This window comes from Danio rerio, chromosome 2 (assembly GCF_052040795.2).
Source record: "Danio rerio strain M-AB ecotype USA chromosome 2, GRCz13ab, whole genome shotgun sequence".
NCBI classification, from domain to species: domain Eukaryota; kingdom Metazoa; phylum Chordata; class Actinopteri; order Cypriniformes; family Danionidae; genus Danio; species Danio rerio.
The window spans coordinates 25,121,457-25,142,956 of NC_141022.1; the positions used below are offsets into that span (position 1 = coordinate 25,121,457).

A 21,500-nucleotide genomic window follows, 5' to 3' on the forward strand; every position below is an offset into this window, starting at 1 on the left:
AAAATGAAAATTCTGCCATCATTTACTCACCCTTTACTTCTTCCTAAACATTGACCTCCATGGTTTTTCTTTTTCCAAAAGGGTAACACGTTTTCATCTTTCGTCAAAATATTTTCTTTCGTGTTTTACAGATTGACAAAACTCAAAGGTTTGCAACCACTTGGGTGAGTAAATTTGTATTTTTGGATGAACTTTTCCTTTAAGACTGGAAATTGTATTTGAACATGTTTCTTACAAGAAATTAATAAAGGTTTATTTGGGGAACCTAGGTTTATTTTATGGAACAGACAGTTTTAAAGAGTGGACACAGTGTTATGCAAATGCAACATCAGGATAAATTGTAACTAATCTGTTGGTCATTTTGGTGCAGTAAAACTGCCTAAATGAATCCAGACCTTTCTGCAAACCCGTCTGACAAATTAGATCATAGATTCCTTCATTCGCAAATCTGGCATTTAGTTCTGACTCTAAACAGATGATTAAAACCATAAAATGCTATCAGGGAAAATGATTTTCGGGTCAATATAATCTCCACAGACAGACAATAATTCATGGAATTTTACAGCGGGTTTTTTTTATGGAGCTCTTACCTCAGTATAAGCCGCTGAAGCCCGTGAAGGAAACCAAACTAAATAGTATGATTTTGGGCAGAACTCTCCCTGTATAAGTACATTTATATTTTTATTCCTCGCTCGTTTCCACTTGAGGCTGTCGCTAGTTTTGAGTTGACATCTGTTTGCACTGGTGAGTGAGAGCGAGCACAAGTGCCGCAGAAGCAGGCCAGGCGACGGGGCGCGCAGTCGGCATGACACTCATCACCCAGCCCGCGATTGATGCTCTGCTCTCGGCCTCAATGTCACGCACGACACATCCGTCTCCGGGGGAAGCAGGAGGTGTAAGCGCGCCTGACAGTTTTAAACCCCCTCAGCCGAGGAGAAGGACATCGACGCCGCATCTGACCGCGTCCCTCCTCCTGCCGGTGTCACCGGCGCGGGACACTGTGATCAATCATGGAGCCAAGACGACGAGGCACCGGGTCGTCAAGGCGACCGCAGATCGCTCTTTATCGGAAAGCAGCAGCGACAGGCGGTCCGGCCAACTCCAGCTGGAAATGACATGTTTATTGGCTTCGAATGAGGATCAGCTGGCCAGAGGCTGACATTTGAAGAAAACAGTAGTTTTAGACTCTCTGGCTGGGTGGTTTCCACGGGGAGGCCGGAGGGAGAGACGATCTGTAACTCCTGGAATCATGAACGCGGAAACTGTATACGGTGTACGACATCCACGTGTTTAAAGGCCTGCAGGCTCTACTCTGAATATATACAAAAAATATAATATATAAATCATACAAAAAAAACGTAGGAATGAAACTGAACAGTGCTTAGTAAATGTACGGGAAGTTAAGAGGATCTTTCAAAAACTCACGATATACTTTTAGAAATGATATCCATTTAATAAACAGATAAACCGGCCACTTTATTATGTACACCTGTCCATTGGTTCCTTAAAGCAAATTTCTAGTCTGCCAATCACATGGCAGTAACTAGACAAGACAATCTGCTGCAGGTCAAACCGGGCATCAGAATAGGGAAGAAATGTGTGACCGAACGTGACATGGTTGTTGGTGCCTGACGGGCTGGTCTCAGTAATTCAGAAATTGCTGATCTACTGGGATTTTTACACACAACCATCTCTAGGGTTAATAGAAAACGGTCGGAAACAGAGAAAATATCCAGTGAGTGGCAGTTCTGTGGGCGCAAATGCCTTGATGCCAGAGAATGGCCAGACTGGTGAGATTTGCATCATTGATGTGCAGTAGACAAATCTGCAGACTACATGATTCTATCTATCTATCTATCTATCTATCTATCTATCTATCTATCTATCTATCTATCTATCTATCTATCTATCTATCTATCTATATCTATCTATCTATCTATCTATCTATCTATCTATCTATCTATCTATCTATCTATCTATCGAAACTGTATGCTTGTTCTTGTTAATAAACTATAGAGAAAAAAAAGTAAAAAAACTGTCATGATTGCTAATAAACTGCTCTCATTACAGAGCTTCGACCAATTAGCTGAATTGTGTAAAATTAGCTCATTTTGATTAGTCGCACCCTGATGTCTTGGGTCATTGATTCTTGCGGTCTGCGATTCAGACCCCGAACATACTGTACATGGCCAAAATAGGATTAATCGTTTGGCTTTAAAGATAAAACGGCCCCCAATGTGCTATAGGCTATTTATAAATTAAAAATGTCAGTTGAGATTGAGAACAAAAATTAATTACATAAAAGATCGAAAGAAACAGGAAAGATACACACATATGCATATATAACCTTCAGCTTTCACAGACATTTATTTACCAGTATTAGTCGACCAATAAATAACTAAAACATTTTAAAGGAATCTAATCCTTTAAATTACAGTTTGTTTACGCTTTCAATTGAATGAAAGTGTAACGGAGGCCAGCTAGTAGGTGCTGTGCAGGTAAACCTCACTCCTCTGACCTCTAAAGGTGCTCTAGCGACAGACGCTAGAGGCTATGGTCTTTAGCCTTCTTGGTAGAGCAACCGTCGCCCATGCAAAAGGTCGCCGGTTCGATACCAGTTCGGAGCGGGTTGGGTGGCGTAGGACCGGCAGGGTTACATTGGTGCCGTGACCCGGGTGGGAGTGAGGTTTAGGGGGGTGAATGTAGCGGAGGCCAGCTAGTAGGTGTTGTGCAGGTACACCTCACTCCTCTGACCTCTAAAGGTGCTCTAGTGACGGTCGCTAGAGGCCACAGTCTTTAGCCTTCTTGGTAGAGCAACCGACTCCCATGCGAAATGCCGCCGGTTCGATACCAGCTCGGAGCGGGTTGGGTGGCGTAGGACCGGCAGGGTTACAAAAGCACACAATCAACAAAATCTATTATTTTTACATTCACTTAACTGCACACGTCATCATTATGTCATCGCGTACTCTTGCTTCATATGAGATTGACAATCACTGTAGTTATTCCAGTTGCATTTTTTTTTGTTATTTATTTTCAGGAAATCACTGAAGGTGATATATATCACAACGATATAATGTGGCAATAAGATCGTAACTGTACTTTGCGTTTACACAGTGGCCATATTCATCTATAAACACACAAAAACAACAATGACGTTATACCAAACACTGTATATAGGTCATTCACACCCTGACAGGGTATTCGAGTGTCAGATGTGAAAGTATGTTGTTGGACTACTATAACTTACAAGAGTTATTATATTAGGGATTATAGATAACCAAATTTAGCTGTTTTTATCTTAGCGTTTGTTTTAAAGCATGGCAGCAAAACAAGAACACCATTATGAATGTATTGAAACATGACAAAAAATACTAATTTGTGCATCTCCTGACTTTCGTGTGCAGCCATGCTGCCATTGTAGATGGTGTATTCTGGGAATGTTTTGTCCTAGGTTTCGAGTGTGGCCCTGAAAAATCTGTTTCAAGGGTTATCTAGCTCTTCCCCTTAACCCTACACCTTCAAGCTAAGGTGAATTGGGACACCCCTGCCCCTTTACGCGAACACGCAAAACGAGGGGGAGGGATAAGGGCAAAGGGGTAGGATTGGGGCCAAGAGACTGTTTAGACTGTATTTCACTATTAAGATGAAGGATGCCTGAAAAGGCACCTTCAAGTCCGAAGCCATGGTGCTCTACCAGAAAAAGGTGCCTTGCCATCTCTACAGGTCCATACACCAGGTGGAGTTCAAGTATCTTGGGGTTTTGTTCAAGTGAGGGAAGGATGAAAGGTGAGACTGACAGGCAGATCGGCGAATCGGCAGCTGTAATACAGTCAATGTTCCAGCCCGCTGTTCCAGCTCTCAATTTACCAGTCAAACTACGTTCCTACTCTCACCTATGGTCATGAGCTTTGGGTTATGACCGAAAGGACAAGATCTCGGATACAATAGGCTGAAAGACATGTCTGAAAAGGATGACTGAAAAGTCACCAAACGGCCCAAAAACGAGAACTAACCAAAGCTGCAGTTACACTGCATATCTTGATGGTCAATTCCGATATTGTAACTGTATCCTTTTTTTTTTTTGATGACCAGCTTACGTCTTCTTTAATCGTATCTAATTGTCTGCATTTACACAGCACATGAAAAAGATGCAATGACCAGAAAAGAAGAAGAAAAAAAAAAAAAGAGCGGGCACTGACTTACAGCTGATAATAAAAGAGCAGGGTTTCATTTTTTAAATTCTTTTTGAGTTGTTTTACTATAATTATGACAGAAAAGTTCTCATTTTGCCATCTTCTTTTAAAATAGGTCTTTTTAAACCAGTAGGCATCTTAGTGTGATGTCCATGGCTTAATTTATGCATGTGATGTATGCAAGTTTATATGTTACGCTCTAGCTCTCTCTCGTTAACATGTGTAAATACTTGTGCTACTTGACAATATAAAAGCCTTGTAATCCTACAGTATGGGATTAAAGTTTTGGGACTCTGCTAAAGTCTGTTCTGAAATGAAAGCGTCAGAGTTGATGTCATTCGCTATGGTTTTTAATGATGCGTGGATAAATTTCCACATATGAATAAGGTCTAAATCTGATTTGAGTAAATCGGAATCTATGCGATTTTTTTTCCTTCTTACACATACATGGGCCGTATCAGATTTGTGACCCCATAGGAGAGAAAAAAAAAACAGAATTCAGTCATGAACCATGCAGCATAAACGCAGCCTAAATGAACTACAGAATTTCTGTTTTCAATACTAATTACATGCATTCTATCAGGTCTGCTCAAGCTTTGTTTGTGCACATTTATAGGTGGTTAGTAAGGGTTCAAAGTGCATAACAAGCGTTAACACTGTCGCCCCACATGTAAACATTAATTTGCATAGTGTTATAATATCCGCAGCATAATAAGCACTGCTCTGGGGAAGATGAGAAATGTGGATGAATGGCTAATAACACAAATAAACCCCTATTTAGTGAAATATAAAGCAAAAACTACTTTTTAAAAAAAGCGATCATTAAAAACAACATTGCAAAAAGTAGCGCAGAGTTGTTGAATCAGTGGAAATCCTACAGTACATTAGTTTTCTGATATGAGCTCGTATACAGTTTTACGCTTTCATTGTTGGGATGGTCTACAAAAGTACAGCATTGGCAAACGAAAGCATCAAGTCTGGCCTTCCCACGAAAGGGCCTCTCCCAGGGGGAATCTGCCAGCTCTAATCCCAGCGGCCTAGCGTTACTGAACTGTGCTGTGTTGCCATGTTTGACGCTCAGTGGTGAACCACAACCTGCCTCCTCGCCAATGACAGACTTCACACCCAGCAGTCAGTGGTTTGGGGCGGCACGATGACTAGCCCTCCGCGAGCGACTGCGCCATGTGTCAAGATGGCACATAATGACTAGGAACCGCAGACGATTTGCACTGCCACAAAAACCGCACTGACAACACCAGAACTCGCTCTTCATTAAAAACAGGAAGCTACCAAAATCTACTCAACAGCAGTTCGCCTGTTATTTACAAGGAAACAACATTTCCAGCATCCAAATAGTCAATTATCGTACATTAACACCTCAGGACTTCCACGGCAACAATAAAAGGCATCATTTTGACAACTCCTTGCACGAGCACCTCCTGTCCAAATCTCAAACTCCAACTACTGCCAAGAGCGGCATGCTGGGTGCACACGAGACCTATGGATTTCACGAGCCACTTCATCGGAAAGTGCAATTATGAAAGATGTCTGTCGAGAGAGGCGGGGGGAAAAGGCTTGTTCCAGGCGTTAGGCTCATAATGGCTGGCTACTGGAGCGGACAGAGAGCCCCTGCCATGTCCTCTCGTCCTGTCGGAGCGCGTTATGTCAGCCGCTCCACAGGACTGATGGTGTTTATGATGGCTAGAGTAAACAGGCCTGTCGGAGCCACTCTTTCCCCGGCAACCAGGTCATGCAGTGCTACTGTACGACACTTCTAGCACACAGTTTGGCTTTTTAAAAGTGTATTTAGCTTTAAGGTTTGAAACTGAAGTACAGTAGTTCACATTCGGCGAGCCAATTCATATTGTTTGAGAGATCAAACAGATGTAAATGTGAATTTATTGTGTTAAATATATAAAAGTTTAATTGTCAAAAAAAAAAAAAAATGCTATCCGACATCCCCCACAGAGCTACACAAACAAGGTTTTGGTTTCCTAGGCGAATATTGTGAGTCACTTTTATTAAAAGCATCATTACTACAGTTGGCAGCAATTTATACAGTTCATCATACATGATGGTTTCAAAATAAAAACCAAAAAGAAGAAAAAAAAAAAAGACACTCACAAAAGAAAAAAACAAAACAATTTACAACATTTATGTTTGTAAACTTCAAGGCTAGTTAGAATTGAGGTAATGCTGTTCAGCTTTGTGGCTAAAGTAACAAAAGTCCATTCAAATAGATAAAGGTACCTGATTTTATTCTTACACCAGTGCATTAACATGGATACAATGAGACAATTTGACTGCAGTAATTTATTTCATATCGCTTTTTCACACTTTCCGGTGTTAAGTCCAGAAGAGTAAAATTGAACATTCAAAAGCTGCCTTCGTTATTGCTGTCTCCACAGGTTGAGAGGTCTCCTCACCCGTTTGGATTGTCAGTGTGAGAGACTGGGAACAGTACGAGTGTAGACTATGATATGTGAGAACTTTGCTCGCTCCTCTCAGCAGAACAGTACAACGAAAGCCACGATTCTTCCTCAGCAGCGGAGAGTCTTAATGCCGTTAAATTGTACACCACTGAATATTACGAGATGCTACTCATTGTTACAATATCAACAAGAGAGAGAGAGGGAGAGGACAAAAAATAAAATAAAGAGAGCAGCATAGCACTATCGGAACGATTAATTCCTATAATATTCAGGAAATTTCCATCTCATCTAGAAGGCACCCACACAGTGCCGAAGACTTCAAGAAAAACAACAACAAAAGAAACATGGAAAATATAAAATAAAACAAAAAACACCCTTTTGACAGCCGCACAACTCTACGTCGGTTTGCATCATCCCTGGCTATGCTAATGGTTACAGAGACAGCGTATTTGCTTCCCTCTTAACGTTACCTGTCAACAAAAACCAAAGTGTTTTGGATAGTGTTGGCATGTAAACAACTGGACTAACATCCTGTCAGAGTTCAGTCAGCGTCTCCTCAGCCCTGGGGAAATGTTAGAAGGCCTGATTCAGTTTTTTTTTTATTCAGTCACTTTTGTCATCCTCATCAGCAGGGTCATCATCATCATCGTCGTCGTCGTCATCCTCATCATCCATTCCACCCTCCATGGAGTCCATTTCCTCTGCTGGGCCTGCCAGGTCATCATCCAGTACTGATGAATCAGCAGTCTTGTTCTGGCTCTCCTCTGAGTCACTGTCTTCAAGTGTGTTGTCAGCAGTTTCCACATCAGCCACTGAGGCATTTGGGTCCTGATTTGTGCGGGGCCCTTTGTCGGACTCCTTGTCCTCGCCAGTGGCTCCTAAGGCCCCGGACACAGCGCTCTGGAGGTCAGCGAGAGAAGCTTGAGGGAAGCCTGGGATGGCCAGGCCACCGAGGCTGGGAGGTAAAAACATGGATGGGTAGAAGAGACCTGGCGCCATAGTGGACAGCAGGAAAGGGTTGAAGGCCAGCGTCCCTGTAGACATACCAGCAGCAGCAGCGGCGGCGGCTGCATTGAGCGCTGCAGCATCACCAGTAGCATCTGCAGACTCTACAGTTTCTGACGATTTCTCGGCTTGCTTTTCTTCCTTCTCATCTCCTTCTCCCTTGGTCTCCTCGTCTGTCTTCGGCTTGGAATTCTCCTCAGATTCAGCCTGTTCTGTGCTGGAAGCACCATTGGTGGCTGTCGCCGCTGCAGCCAGGTTTCCTCCAAAGAGACTACCCAGACTGAACATGTTAGGGAGGCCACCCATTCCAGGAAGCATGAGGGGAAGCATGGCCGCTGCATGTTTGGCGTCTGCGCCACCACCAAGAGCAGTAGGAAAGCCCATAAGGCCAGCTGCCAGCTGGAGGCTCTGGAGGTTCTGCAGACCCTGCAAACTGGTCAGGTCCATACTTCCAAACAGCCCGTTCATCAGCAGAGGATTAACACCGGACGTGGTGGCTGCTGCCTGCGCTGCTGCTGCTGCTGCCTGCGCTGCTGCTGTGGCCTTGGCGATCTCTGCTTTGGGTCTCCTGCCCCTGCGGCGGACACCCTCCTCTCTGACCACTGGCCCCGTCAGAAGACGGTCAAACATAGACTCTGGCAGAAAACCCTATAGACAAAAATAAAACACAATTAAAGTATTAGTAGAGGTTAAAGACTAAGATGTGTACATTAATTTTATTAATACAATACATTATGAAATTCAGATAAAAACATCCAAAAAAAAAAAAAAAAAAAGACCCACCGACTGCTTCACAATATCTGTCCAGTCTGGGGCTATGGCATACTCTGGATTTTCAACTAGCCAGCGTGGTAAATCCTTCATTGGAGGGGCCATGGCTCCACCCATCTGTAGTCAAACAAGTTATAAAGGTTACAGTCAGTATAAACAATATAAAAAGTGAAAAAAAAAAACTGTAAATTTCTAATTAAGACTTGCCTTTCTTCCATTCCTTATGTTAACAACAGGGACCCTCTCCTCCCCGGTCAGCGTGTTAATGTCGATCTTGTTGGGATTGCGGCATCTGTGCCTCTTTTGTTTAGGCTTGGCAAACTGCGAGAGGAGGAGGTCCTCATTCTTCTGAAAGATAAGAGAACTCTGTTAGATAATTTGCATATGACACAGGACAATCCCACATCAGCAACAGAAAAGGCTGGATGGCACAAAGAACTGCACTCACTGGTACGTATCCAGGCATATCCATGGTGTATGTGGGGTGTTGTCTCAGCCATTCCCGCAGGTCCTTAGTGCTGGATCCATCTTCTCCTTGAAGACTTCCCTCATCTAGACCTTCACCAGAGGCCTTCTGTGCAGGAGACGGCATCGCTAAATGTGTCCGTCCATCCACAAAAGCTTTGGTCCCGTCAGAAAGCTCCTGTTGAAGCAAAAAGAAAAAGAGCAGGAAATGAGAAAAAGAAATGCAATGATAACGCCACAACACAAATATCACATTTGAACAGGATACGAACCGCACTGAGCTGTCCTCTCTTGTTCCCCATAAAGAGCAGTTCCAACCCCTCCACATTTTTCCTGCGACCTCTCTTTCTCCGGTTGGGGAGTTCAGTGTCAAGTAGTGAGCCGTTGGCCCTGGGTCTGGAGGAAGCACCCGGTTGTAGCAGCTCCATCTGTGCTTTCAGGGTTGCGGAGGAGGCCAAGGCTCCAGGGAAGGCCGAGGCGGATGACGAGGAGGACACGCTGTGCAGAGCCTTGGTCAGATCTATGGCCTGAGCCTGGCCTTCTGCATGAGATTCTCGCAGCTGAGCAACCATTTCCATCAGGTTCCTGCGCTTGGCAGCACGCTCAGCCTCAATCTCTATTTTCCTTCTCCTGCGTCTGCGCTGTCGGGGAACTGACAGACTCAAAGCATCATCCTAAAGAATAAGGGGATGTGTTTAATAGGGATAAATTTTGAACTGTGTAAAACTGATCATTAATAATACATAATACAAAAGGATGTTCTGACACTCAGAGAGTCACAGGGTGAAGCACTTTAGGTTAAGGGTGGGACTTGCCTTGTTGACCTGTGGTGACATGGTGAGGTCTTCACTTCCACTGTAGCTGGTCTGACCCACCAGTGAGAGATCACCCAGACTCCGCCTCTGTAGGGGGCTTTCTGTCGCCATGGAGCTGTAGCCAGGCAACAGGCCTGGGAAGTCAAAGAACTGCCTCCTGTTGGAAGGCCACTTGCCCTTCATGACCGCTTCACAGATGTTGTCCATACGATTGATCATTACCCTGTCCTGAAGTACAAACACAGAAGAGTGTAAGCAGGCGTGTGCGCGTGTATGCATGCATAATCAGCTAGAGGGTACACTCTGTAACTTGTTTTCTCCATTTTAGCTCCAGTTTAATGTGTAAAGGATCTAGCAGTTTTGCCTTCTTAATAATCACAAAACATGTGGCAGCTATCAGTAGTCTTTTTTTACATGCATTATATCCTTGGTTTGCTCAAAGCTCCAGCCTTGACTTGATTCATCTTTTAATCACTTTTGTGGCAAACCAATATTCCTTTGATAAAGATGGGAAATGCAAGCACATGTATACACGTAAAACCTTCTTCTAAAAGACATTTAATTGACCACAAAGACAAGAAATTAATTGAAAATGGAAAAAAAGAAAGTCTAACCTTTGGCCAGAAAGAGAAGAGTGAGCGTTCACTGAACATCTGAGAGGCCGATGGCTCCACATCATCAACACTAAAGCAGTCTCTAGTCTCATTGGTCTCATCACGGGCTGTGCTCAAGGAGGCATTGCTCTCCTCATCGAAGTTCTTCCTTTCAGATGAAGCTCCGACTGCAAATTAAAATGATCTTTTAGCACACAAAACTGAAACAAACTTGACCATCTAAAGCAGGAGTCACCAAAATTGTTAACAAGGTAATCAATGTCTTACTAGGTGTGCTTAAAACAACCAGGCAGGTGTGTTGAGGTAAGTTGGAGCTAAACCCTGTATGGACATCGGCACTCCAGGACAGAGACTGGTGGACCCATGATCTAAAGCATGGGTGCCAAACTCGTTACTGGAGGGCCACAACTCTGCACAGTTTTGCTCCAATCCTAGTCAAACACAGCTGATTCAATTATTCAAGGTGTTCAAGACTTCTAGATACTATTAAGTAGGTGCGAGTTGAAGGTGGTTGGAGCTAAATTCTGCAGAGCTGTGGTCTAAAGGTTTATGAGGTGCTACCAAGAATTATGTGAAGGTGAAGTTTGTTGATATTCCAGCATATTCCCTTGTGAAATAATCATTCACAGAATGTATCCTTTTTACTTTGGATTTCATGAAAATGGAGTAATAAAAAAAATCCTTGTAGTAATGAGGTCTAATATTCACCTTCAGCTTGTGAAGATTTTTCTGATTTGTCATCCTCATCCATTTTCTCTTCCTCATCTTCTGAGGCTTTCTCGGTAGACAGTTTATTCCCAGTGGGTAGCTCTTTCTCATCCTGAGCATTCTTGTCCTCAGAGGAAGGGAGAGTGTCTGTGGGCTCCTGATCCATTGGCTTCTTCTCAACCATACCATCCACAGGACAAACCTGCTCCACATCGGTCTTAAACTCAGTCACATCCTTCTCCTCCACTTCCATCTTTTCCTCTTTGGGTTCTTGCTTAAGACCCAAACCATTTTCGTCCTCTTCATTCTTCACTTCCTTTTTAGGAGACAAGGCTTCAGATTTCTCTTCTTTAACATCTTCTATGCTCCCATTCTCCACTTTGGGTAGCGTCACATCTCCCTGCTCTTCCTTCACCTCTTCGTCTTTGGGGAGGGTCAGAGGAGTGAGAGGATCAGACACAATGACGGGCAGTTCCACACCTTTGCCCTGTGTGAACTTCCGATAGGCCTCCAAGAAGCTCAGCTCTGGGTCGTTGAGGATGTGGTAGTCGGTACGGCTGACACCATGCTTTGCGGCTCCACGCAGGAGGTCTCTGTCATGACGTCCAGGCTCCCACCAGGCCGGGAGGTCAGGGCTGGGCTGGCACAGGCTTAACCTCTCCTCCAGAAGAGGGTGCGGCAACACCTGCTCCCTGATCCGCCGCAGCAGCTCAATACGATAGAGTGTCCGTGAAGCCCGCTCCTCCGTTATAGGGTCAATGATGATGGTCGGGTCCGGCAGTTCTGTAAGCAGACAGATAAGGTCCAGTTGCATTATAAAAAAAAAAAAAAGAAAAAAAAAAAAGATAAAAATAAATACTGTCCATCTATTCATCCATCTATAGCACTAATACAAGAAAAAAGAAACTTTACACATCAATATAGGCATTACAATATTGTAACATGCAATATGAAGATTAGATTTTCATTTTGAAATTACAAGTGTGCTAAATATAATTGACAGCACAATTAAATATAAAATTTCAACAGAGTTTCTAGCTGATGAAAAATAATTATCACTAATATAGTGTGCATTCTACTTTAGCGTTCTATGGATTATGAAAGAGAAAAATAGAGCTTTGGACAACTAAAAAAGAAACCGTAAAAGCGGTAGAAAAAAAAATAATTCTAGGACAACTTCTTTGAGGCTTCAAGAGATTTACAAAAGACTCAGATATTAAAACATTTACCCGTCTCTGATTTAAGTGGCATCCGGCACACCCGCTTGCACATGGCCACAAATGAACAGTAATATTTTTCCAAGCTCTCGTCAGTCTTCTTGTCTAGACGGGCAAAGGCACGGAACTGGGACCAGTCAAAGCACTGTCTGTGCACATCATAAACTACACCGAATGTGGATACCACACGGTAGAAATCGGCCTCTTCACGCCTTGTCCATCTGGAAAACAGACGTTGGTAAATATAAAATGAGGTGATGTAACTAAAAGGAGAAAAACATTTTTTTGTTCATTCTAAAACAAAAATGAAAGCTAACCTCTGTCGTCGCTCTTTGAAATAAGCTGCACTATCAGCCAGCAGGGCGGCGCTGTCTGGAATGAAAGATGATCCCTTAGCCATGAAGGCCCCTCCATCAGCCATGAATGCCACTGCTCCATCAGGGACATAAGCTCCTCCTTCTGTTACCATAGCAAGGATGTCATCACGCGGGCGGCGCCGGCGCCGATCAGGTTTAGCCATGGCTTCCTGTCTTAGTTGCTCACGTTTGTGAGTGCGCTGATAGGCTGTGATGAGGCGGCGCAATCGAGCGGTCAGAGCAGAGGCTGGTGGCCAGTACAGATTGCCTGGCTTCCCGTTCTCACCAAGCTTAGGTGCTGAGTGTGGACAAACATTAATGGTAAGCAGAGACTATTAAAATCTTAAATAAAATGGCCAACATCTGTGAACTGGAAAAAATAAATACCTTCTCCCGTCTCGCCATCCATCCCGTCATTATTATCATCTAAAGGAGAGTTTGTAAAATCCTGCCGACAAAGAAAATAATGTTATCTGATCTTTAACAAAAAAGGATACACTCAAGATAAATGCATTTTCAAACTTACATCTAGATCGTCTTTAAAAGACATTCGAAGTGGTTTGTACTCTGGGTCTTCTTCCTCTCTATAAAAAGAAGAAAAAAATGCTTTGAGTGCAACAGAAAACAAAGAAAAGCAGCAAAAGAAAAGTAGGGTGAAGGATAAAGGAAGGGAGATAGAAAGAGCAGGAGTCCCTCTTGCTGGGGCTGTGATTTTGGGCCAAACTTACCCCTCGACACCATCTGCCATCATGTCCGCTCCCCTCTGCTCAGCAGCGATGGCCTTGGCATCAGGCATGCCCACCCTCTCCAGGAAACACAGGGTGGGGTCAGCACGCATAGAGTTATACTTCTCGTAGCCTAGCGGAAGAAAAAGAGCAGTGGCAAACATAAAATATGCATAATTACAGGCTGAGCTGTGGAAGCTATTATTTCCCCTAGTGATGTGAAAGCAGAAAAGAGTATTACTGGTGTGTCAAATGGAAAAAGAAAATGGAAAAAAGATTAAAAGGTTTATGTGTGATGAAATTATGTAATGTGTTTAAAGAGGTTTAAAAATGGGCCAATATACTGAATGCCAAATATAGCAAAAGCAATCCTCAAAATACCAAAAGATTTGAGGAAATAAAGAAAAGGTTAAGTTATGATTAAAACATTTTATGAAAAAGTCCTTGGAAAATACCATGTGGACAGATTTTAGAAAGACAGCTGACATGTTAATTGTCAAAATTATGTTTTGATACACAATAAAATTCTTTTAAAAACTATCCGAAGATCACATCAAACCAAAAAATAAAAAAATTTGAAGAAACAAAAGGGCGAGCCAGAGGAAAATGCCCGTTGAAACTGTCCAAGCAGAACAGATTTGAGCCTGCGGATCCCTACAGTGCACAACAGGGGAGGCGATTGGCAGGCTGGACCCACTTCAGCTGAGCCGCTGATCAGACAGCTCGAGCACCCCCTCCCCCGCCAGAACATCACATTTCAATTAGGATTTATGCGGTGACACATTGTTCCTAACTGCTGCCGCGCCCCGAGCCAAACTGTAATCATGAGGGGGTTTATAGGCCATCACTCTTTCCTGTGCAGTCCAGGCCTGCCACCTTTCCTCCCCAGACCTCCCTACTGAATTGGGATTATGATTAAGAACAGGCTGCCTGTGTTATATACACGCTCCTGTGTGTGTGTGTGTGTGTGTGTGTGTGTGTGTGTGTGTGTGTGCGCACGTGTATAGAGGCCAGCTGAGTTAACGAGGTAGCGCAGCGCACCAGGGGAGACCAGAGCGCGAGAGAGCTCTCTGTACACACATTCAGGAAAAAGACCAATCTGAGAGAAGCATAAAAGGCCCTCGCCAAGATTAATATCGGTGGCGAGATCAGCAGACATTATTAAATAAAGCGGCTATTACTATACTTAATGCAATTAAAAGTCGGCAGCTGAGAAACCCCTCTCAATCTCGCTCTGTCTTTTTTAATACTGCTTTGGCCCCGTTTCCCCCAAAAGATAAATTGGGACAGCTGCGCAGCTTTACAAAAGAAAACAATCACATCCCACACCGGGAATTTAGCAGGTTCTCCCAGAACACTTCTTAACACTGTGGGTCAATGTTAATAAAATGTGCTGAGAGGTGCCTGTTGCCTCTGATGGATAGGATCTCAACTCCCCCTGCCTCTCTATCTAGTCCCAGATCAGCCATTCAGAAAATATCACCAATCAATCTCTAGGCAATATTACAATAGGTCAACGTTAGCAATTACTGTCACCACGAAAGCACCAATGGCAGCTGTGAAGAGGTGGAGCTCACCATGCTTGAAGACGCCGATAAGGAGGGACTTGTCTGCGTCAAGGTCCCACCAATCAGTGGGAACGTCAGCATGGAAGGGTTGTGGGATCCAGATATCCAACTCACTGTAAGCGAAAGACAAACAAACACAGGAAAGAGTGATTAAAACCAGGAGATGGCCACAGCGGCACATAATCTAATGAGCGCAGCATTAATGTCTATCTGCAGACATCTGGTAGGAAATGCAAGCATTAGCAAGCCACATCTCATTTAGGCCCATTTTTCTCATCTTGTTTATTCAGGGCCAACCTGATTACGGCCAGAGATCTGAGCCGCTCGCTTATCTCACCCTCTGCACTGGTGCGCACACGCGAGCCCTCGCAGTCATTAGAACTTCAGGCGAGTCCTTGAGAGTATCAATATGGCAAGCACGTTTTCACATTATAAATGCATGCACATCTGGGTGGGGGTGTTGTCAGATAGGGGGAGGAGGAGGAGGGGAAAGTGATGGAGGGAGAGGAAAGATAACAGCAGGCAGGATTCGGTAGAAGGGAATGGAGGGAGATGCCAACCTTGAATCGGTTCCCTCCAGGATTCTGTCTGCCTGGTCTCCGATGACTTCTTGTCGCAGATAGTAGAGCATGCGGACCCGCAGCAGCACTCTGTCAGAGATAGAGAGAGAGGATTAAAAAGGGCAGGAGAAAAACAACAGAAAAAGAACAAAGATGAGTTGGGGGTTAATGGAGTGACACACCGATTGAAAGGAAGGAAAAAAGGACAAAAGGAAGGAGAAAAGGCAGAAACAAAAGAGTGAGTAAGTTTGGCCAGCTCCGAGCTGTGCCAGCAGCAGTAGCAGCGGCAGCAGCAGCTCTTTGGCATGTGCCACAGCTCATCCATCATGCTGCCAGGGCTGATTAGCCACGCTGTGCGGCAGCCTCCACGCCTGACAGATGGCTGCACATAATCACCTCTGTGTGTGCCGCCTTTCACCCGCTTCCAACAGGTCTGCCTGGCACCTGGCCTGGCACCGCGCCGCTGCGCTTGGGGAGCCGCCCGTACCCACCCTCACCCCCCTCCTCCGTGCACACACACACTTTCAGCACCTTCATCCTCTCATTTTCATTTCCTTCCTAATGCTGTTAGGGAAGTTGGGGAGGTGCTAACGGGACGCCTCCAAAGTACAGAGGCAGAAGTTTGCAGTGCGGCGAGCAGATGGTTGGCGGTCTAAGCACCTCGCATTTATCGTCTCGTAACGTTTCCTCAGCTGTTGCTCTGTTCCCCTTCTCTGGATGCACATCAGAGCCAGCAGTGTAAACCTTGTTTTCCTTTCTCTCTTTCCCCCATCACCGCCTAGTGTTAGCCAGGACACAACAATACCGGCCTGGCAACAGAAATTATTTATCAAATGAAACCAGAGAGTCTGTAAAAAACAAAAGACGCACACAGGCGGCACACGGGCCATAATGGACGTGTGGGGTGAGAGGAGAAATCATCATGTGCGGCCTGTTGAGCTGAACGATGAATTATTGAGCGATCTTAAAATCTTTAATTTCAGCAATGAAAAAGATTCCTCACGGCCTGTCATTCATTATTTCAGTCACTTGGCAGAAGCCTCTGCCAGAAAGATGGGACCCTTTCTTTTGCCAGATTCTCTACAGCTGGCCATTTTTTAACTGACATTCATTAGTCAAAGCTAAACTATGGAGGAGCCAAGCAGCTTAATGAAACATCTGCACCACAAGGTAATGTTGCTAACTCACTTTTGGACACGTTCAACTAAATTCACAAGTTTGCTTCAATTACTTTTTTCAAGTTGAAAAGCTCCTCAAGTATTTAAATGCACCTGCTTTCATGATATCAGGCTTGGAAGTTAAAGGTTGCTTTCCAAAAAAACTCTCAACTATCAAAGTGAGATTTTAAAACAGGACCAACACCTAAGTGTTAGTTCATGAAAAAAAAAAAATAATAAATAATAATAATTTTAACGTTTACTAGTTTGCTTGCTCTGTTGAAGAGTTTTTGAAGAAAGCCAATTGCAGGTATATAATTTCCTTCCAAGTGAGAAAGAAACTCATATAGGTATGGAACAAATGAAAGAGGAGCAAATGACGGCAGTATTTTCACTTTTTATGTGAACAATAGCAAAAGGGATTTCCATTTCCATTGACGATCATTGCATAAGGACCTTTTAATTATAAAAATAAAGATGAGAAGATTTTTATTAACATGGAGCGTACTAATCAGTGATCTTTCACAGATCTTTATAGTTGTAAGTGCACTTAATAATAATAATAATAAATTAGGCTTAAATAATACTTTCAACAGGCAGATTATTTTTATTTTCCAAATAACCTTTATTAAGATAGAATAGGATAGGATAGTGGTGATTACAGACTTCAAAACATTGGGAGCAGAGAGAGGGGAAGGACCAAGTCGAGAATTGAACTCAACCACAAGACTATTGTCATCAACCAATGGGTAGAAGTTTAAAACACAAGCCAACAAGATTTAATCCCCAAATACTATTTAAAAGAAAAAATAAAGCCTTATCAGCAGAGTTAAACAATCAAAAACAATGTATTTAATAGATTTTTTCCAGTTAAAGTAAAACCATTGTAACACTGCAGACATAAACATTAGTTTCTTCAGTAAAGCTGCAAAAGTTCAGTATTTAAGATATGTTACATACTTGTTGCAGTGGTGTTTCAGGTGTCTCTTGTAACTGTCCTCCTGAAGGAGTAAGTCAGGATTACAGTCAGCAAGCCAGTCTGCCTGTGGCATGCGTGTCTGAGCAACCGGCAACTTCCCCTTCTTCCCTTTACGGCCCCGGGGAACAGGAGCAGACAATCCTGAAGAGACAGAAATGGCATTGTTTAGTATGTAAAGAGCCAGATGCAAAAAAAAAAAAAAAAGCTCAGAGGAAACAAGTGCAGTGTCCTACCAGAATGGTTGGTCAGTGTGCGGCTCTGGCCATCCTCAGTAGGGGTTATGAGGTCCCAAATGAAGCCCTTGATGTTTTCGTCTCCACGGTAGTGGAGCAGGCAGTAGGCCAGAAGTGCACGGCAGATGGTCTCTACGTCTCGCTCCCTCAGCGGGCGCTTAAAGCGTCCATGGGAGAGGATGTCACCCCAGCGGCCCCAGCTACGCAAAACAGAAGAAGAGTTAGCCAGGGCAAATATAGCTAGATAAAACCATAGTTTCTTTCAAGCATTATAGACATGTTGAACTGCAGCTCTGCAAAATCTTATTTATAAACTTACATAGAACTTGTATAATAAATCAGTTAAACTAATTCAAAATGTGAATTTGTATGGTATGGGGAATAATCTAGCTCAGTGGCAGAACTTTAAGCTTTGTATTGCTCTATGTTTGTGCTAGTTCTCATAAAACAGAGAAGGAAGGGTGGCACCACTGCCTTGCTGGCATGGTGCATGACCATGGGGAGACCCAATGCCCTTGTTATTTGATGGAGTAGGCTACTCAAGCACTCTCTAAGCACAAGCCTAAAGGTTTTTTTTTTTTTTTTTTGAAAAGAGAGGGGGAAGGTCTGCTCTGGTTTCACAGCCTTGCACTGCTTTTCCAAAAAAGAAAAAAAAAAAAACACATCAGAAGAGACAAAGCCCTCAGACTTGATGGATCTAATTTGCCGTATAGCCCAGGGGTCTAGACGCGTCTGACTGAAAAGGAAAAAAAATACTGGTCAGACACGGTGCGTGCAGCCAGCCATGATTAGTGCTGAGTGCACTGAGGCCTGGCTCTTAATTAACTGTACGCGTTAGATAGCGCCGTGTCTGCCACTGCCCCGGGACAAGCAAGCGTGACAAACTCGGCCACTGCACTGGTGGGCTGTGAGCTACCAGATATTCTCATTCCAAATGAAAAACAAGATGAGACAAGGGAAATTTGGATGTCGCTAAAACAAAGCAGGAAGCTGAATATCCTGTCTCATGGCACTGGGATGGACTTCCTGCTAAAGCCAGTTTCCATGACAAGCTACAGTTGAGGCAAATGGAAATCTATGGATGAGGTACAAGGAATGGAAGAAGTCTGACAAAAAAAATTACTTGAGCACTTGAACATGTATATTTCTATGTTGGAAATTAGTTGGGATTTTTTTCTCTCAATGGGGTGCCATGCTTTGCTGTGGGTTCATGTGTAGTTGGTGCACTCAAAGGTGCTTTTGAGCAAAATGCATCTGCTAAATGGCAACTAATTATAGGGATAGACCCTCGGGACTGCTCAAGTGCAAGATGGTAATATAGCACACAACTGTCATCTCTGTAGATTTTTTTGGGCTAGCACTGACAGCTAAAAGGAGCACAAAGCAGATAAAAATCAGCAAAACACTTAAATATGTCCATTTCCAGACTGCACTCACCCATATACCAGCAGGTTTTTTTCCACTCTGAAGCACTCACTGCGGGGGTACCCCTGGGTTCGGTCCTGAGGCCTCCTTGGTTTCTGAATAGGTTTATCCTCAGAGTCACTCTCAAGCTCTGAATACTCCATCAAGTCATCCTCTTTCATGGAACTGTAGTGACGAGTTTGCTTCCGGACCCGAGGAGTGTCAATCACCAGATTATTCTGACAAGTAACACAAGGGTTAGAACGATCCCTCGAGAATTAAATAAGCAGAAAAGGATTCTGCATGTTCAGCACCTTTAGCTCAATTGCATGGTAGCATTATGATATAGATGACCACTAGACTGCAGAACGGAAGACCTCTGTTCAAGGGCACATGCAAAAAGTACTGTGATAAAGCACTTTTATTTAGACATAACATGACGCTTCCCTTCAAGCAGATATAAGCTGCTTAGCGCCTTCAATTCTCCAGAGTGCAAAGAACAGTGGTAATTACAGAAAATGCTTCCCGTGGCCAAGTTTAAACAATTTAGCCTTAGCTCAATTACGGCTACATTCCACGCACTGATAGCCTGGGGAAATCAGCCTCATTAATTATGCCCAGATAGCATATTTATGAGGAGTGACACCACGGAGTGTGGTGGAAACTACCCAGATTTGGATTCACACCATCTTCAGTTATCAATTGTCAGAGAGAATTATGACTATGATACCTGTCAAAAGCTGCTAATGCATGACCCTGGCATTAATGAAACAATGAATAATAGTTAGCCGTAAGTGCTCTGCACAATTACACAAGAGAGAAGTGCTATAGATTAGTGCCTCAATTCATGCAGCATCTCCTGCGAGACACGGCACAAGAGAGCTCCTTTTTCTCTGTTAAGTCACAGCTTACCCTGCCATTGATCGCATCCAGGTCCAGCTCTGCTTTTTTTGCCCATTTCTGCCAGAAATCTGGGTCCTCCAGAGAAATGTCGGTTCTGTTCCCAGCGGACACAAAACTTGCCTGGTAAGGGAAAAAAATTATATAAATGGTCAGATCAGAGACACTTACCCTTTAGGTTGCTCTATTTTAGGAGCAAGATTAAATGGGGAGTATGCTTCTATAAAGCCAATTATGCAATAACATTGATGAATGGGTCAATTTTTTGGGTTAAAATCATTAATACAACAGCCAAGGGGGAGGGTGATGTCTTCACCTTAGCAAATGTTGAGCCTTTGCCTTCTGATTCAATTGTAATGGTCTGTGTACGTCTCTGCAAAATCTGATCAATGTCTTCTTCACAGAACTTGGATCCCTCATCCTCCTCTTCCATTAGAGCTCCATATGCTCCTTTACGCAGGAGATCCTCAATCTCCTTTTTAGAGAGCTGCTGAACCTAAAATAAAGAGAGGAATGTATTCATTTCACAAAATACAAATCTCAATAAATTTGACTTTTTCATCTTGGGTATTTTACAGGGTGGACAAATTTAGGCACATGGTAAAAAGGAAAATAAGTCTCAGGGCACAGGAATTAGAGGTCTTTCCACTGACTGCCAACATGTGCAAAGTATGTTTGATTAATGAACCATCTGGAATACGGTTTCAGTGAAACACCACAAAATGGTGGCGCTGTGTGCAGTTCATACCCCATTGGCAGCATTCTCCCTGCCGCTCATGGACTGAAGCACAGCCTTGTCCAGTCCTAACTTCAAGCTGGCCTTGTCAAACATCTCTCTTTCGTAGGAGTTTCTGGTGATCAGGCGGTAAATCTTCACAGACTTGCTCTGTCCTATCCTGTGGCATCGAGCTTGTGCCTGGAGGCAACAGCACAAACCGGTCACATACACCGCCTTTGAGGACTCAAACACTATAAAGCACTAAGGTTGCACAATGTGATAGAGTATTTTCAATTGAATCTAGCTGAAATGCAGTCATAAGATTATAAAAAAAAGAACATTTAAAAAAAAAAAAAAAGTTCCACTGAAAGTCCAGCACAATTTTACTTCCAACTGCAATAATGTGATCATGAAACTAGCATGCTTACCTGCAGGTCATTTTGAGGGTTCCAGTCAGAATCAAATATAATACATGTATCAGCTGCAGTTAGGTTAATACCCAAGCCACCAGCCCTTGTGCACAGCAGGAATACAAAGCGGTCAGAGTCTGGTCGAGAGAAGCGGTCAATAGCTGCCTGGCGGAGATTCCCTCGAACTCTGCCATCTATACGCTCATATGGATACCTACAGTGAAGGAAATAGGCCGTAGGTTAACTATAAACATCTTTTTGCTAATA

The 21,500-nt window shown here is 43.5% G+C and overlaps 1 protein-coding gene and 1 long non-coding RNA gene across 5 annotated transcripts in view; one reads left to right on the forward strand and one right to left on the reverse strand.

Annotated features, from left to right (window-relative positions):
- Positions 1-119: 119 nt before the first annotated feature.
- On the forward strand, positions 120-6,311 carry LOC147846333 (uncharacterized). Its single transcript, XR_015478457.1, has 2 exons — positions 120-2,498; positions 2,735-6,311. It is a non-coding gene; the product is annotated as an uncharacterized LOC147846333 (long non-coding RNA).
- The window catches only part of chd7 (chromodomain helicase DNA binding protein 7), a 53,313-nt gene continuing 37,993 nt past the window's right edge, over positions 6,181-21,500 (reverse strand). The window contains exons 17-39 of one of the 4 annotated variants that reach the window (XM_087240717.1): positions 21,252-21,447; positions 20,854-21,021; positions 20,422-20,601; positions 20,118-20,228; positions 19,239-19,444; positions 17,802-18,001; positions 17,550-17,709; positions 15,433-15,522; positions 14,882-14,985; positions 13,308-13,437; positions 13,106-13,163; positions 12,967-13,027; positions 12,541-12,877; positions 12,236-12,444; positions 11,007-11,789; positions 10,299-10,465; positions 9,685-9,912; positions 9,142-9,543; positions 8,853-9,047; positions 8,612-8,752; positions 8,417-8,521; positions 8,171-8,281; positions 6,181-7,695 (exon numbers count right to left, since the gene is read on the reverse strand). In XM_087240717.1, coding sequence (XP_087096843.1) covers positions 7,507-7,695; positions 8,171-8,281; positions 8,417-8,521; positions 8,612-8,752; positions 8,853-9,047; positions 9,142-9,543; positions 9,685-9,912; positions 10,299-10,465; positions 11,007-11,789; positions 12,236-12,444; positions 12,541-12,877; positions 12,967-13,027; positions 13,106-13,163; positions 13,308-13,437; positions 14,882-14,985; positions 15,433-15,522; positions 17,550-17,709; positions 17,802-18,001; positions 19,239-19,444; positions 20,118-20,228; positions 20,422-20,601; positions 20,854-21,021; positions 21,252-21,447 — 4,531 coding nt within the window. In that variant the 3' untranslated portion in view covers positions 6,181-7,506. Of the gene's footprint in view, positions 8,282-8,416; positions 8,522-8,611; positions 8,753-8,852; positions 9,048-9,141; positions 9,544-9,684; positions 9,913-10,298; positions 10,466-11,006; positions 11,790-12,235; positions 12,445-12,540; positions 12,878-12,966; positions 13,028-13,105; positions 13,164-13,307; positions 13,438-14,881; positions 14,986-15,432; positions 15,523-17,549; positions 17,710-17,801; positions 18,002-19,238; positions 19,445-20,117; positions 20,229-20,421; positions 20,602-20,853; positions 21,022-21,251; positions 21,448-21,500 lie in introns of all 4 variants that reach the window. The other 3 variants (XM_087240716.1, XM_087240715.1, XM_087240714.1) reach the window with 3 other exon arrangements.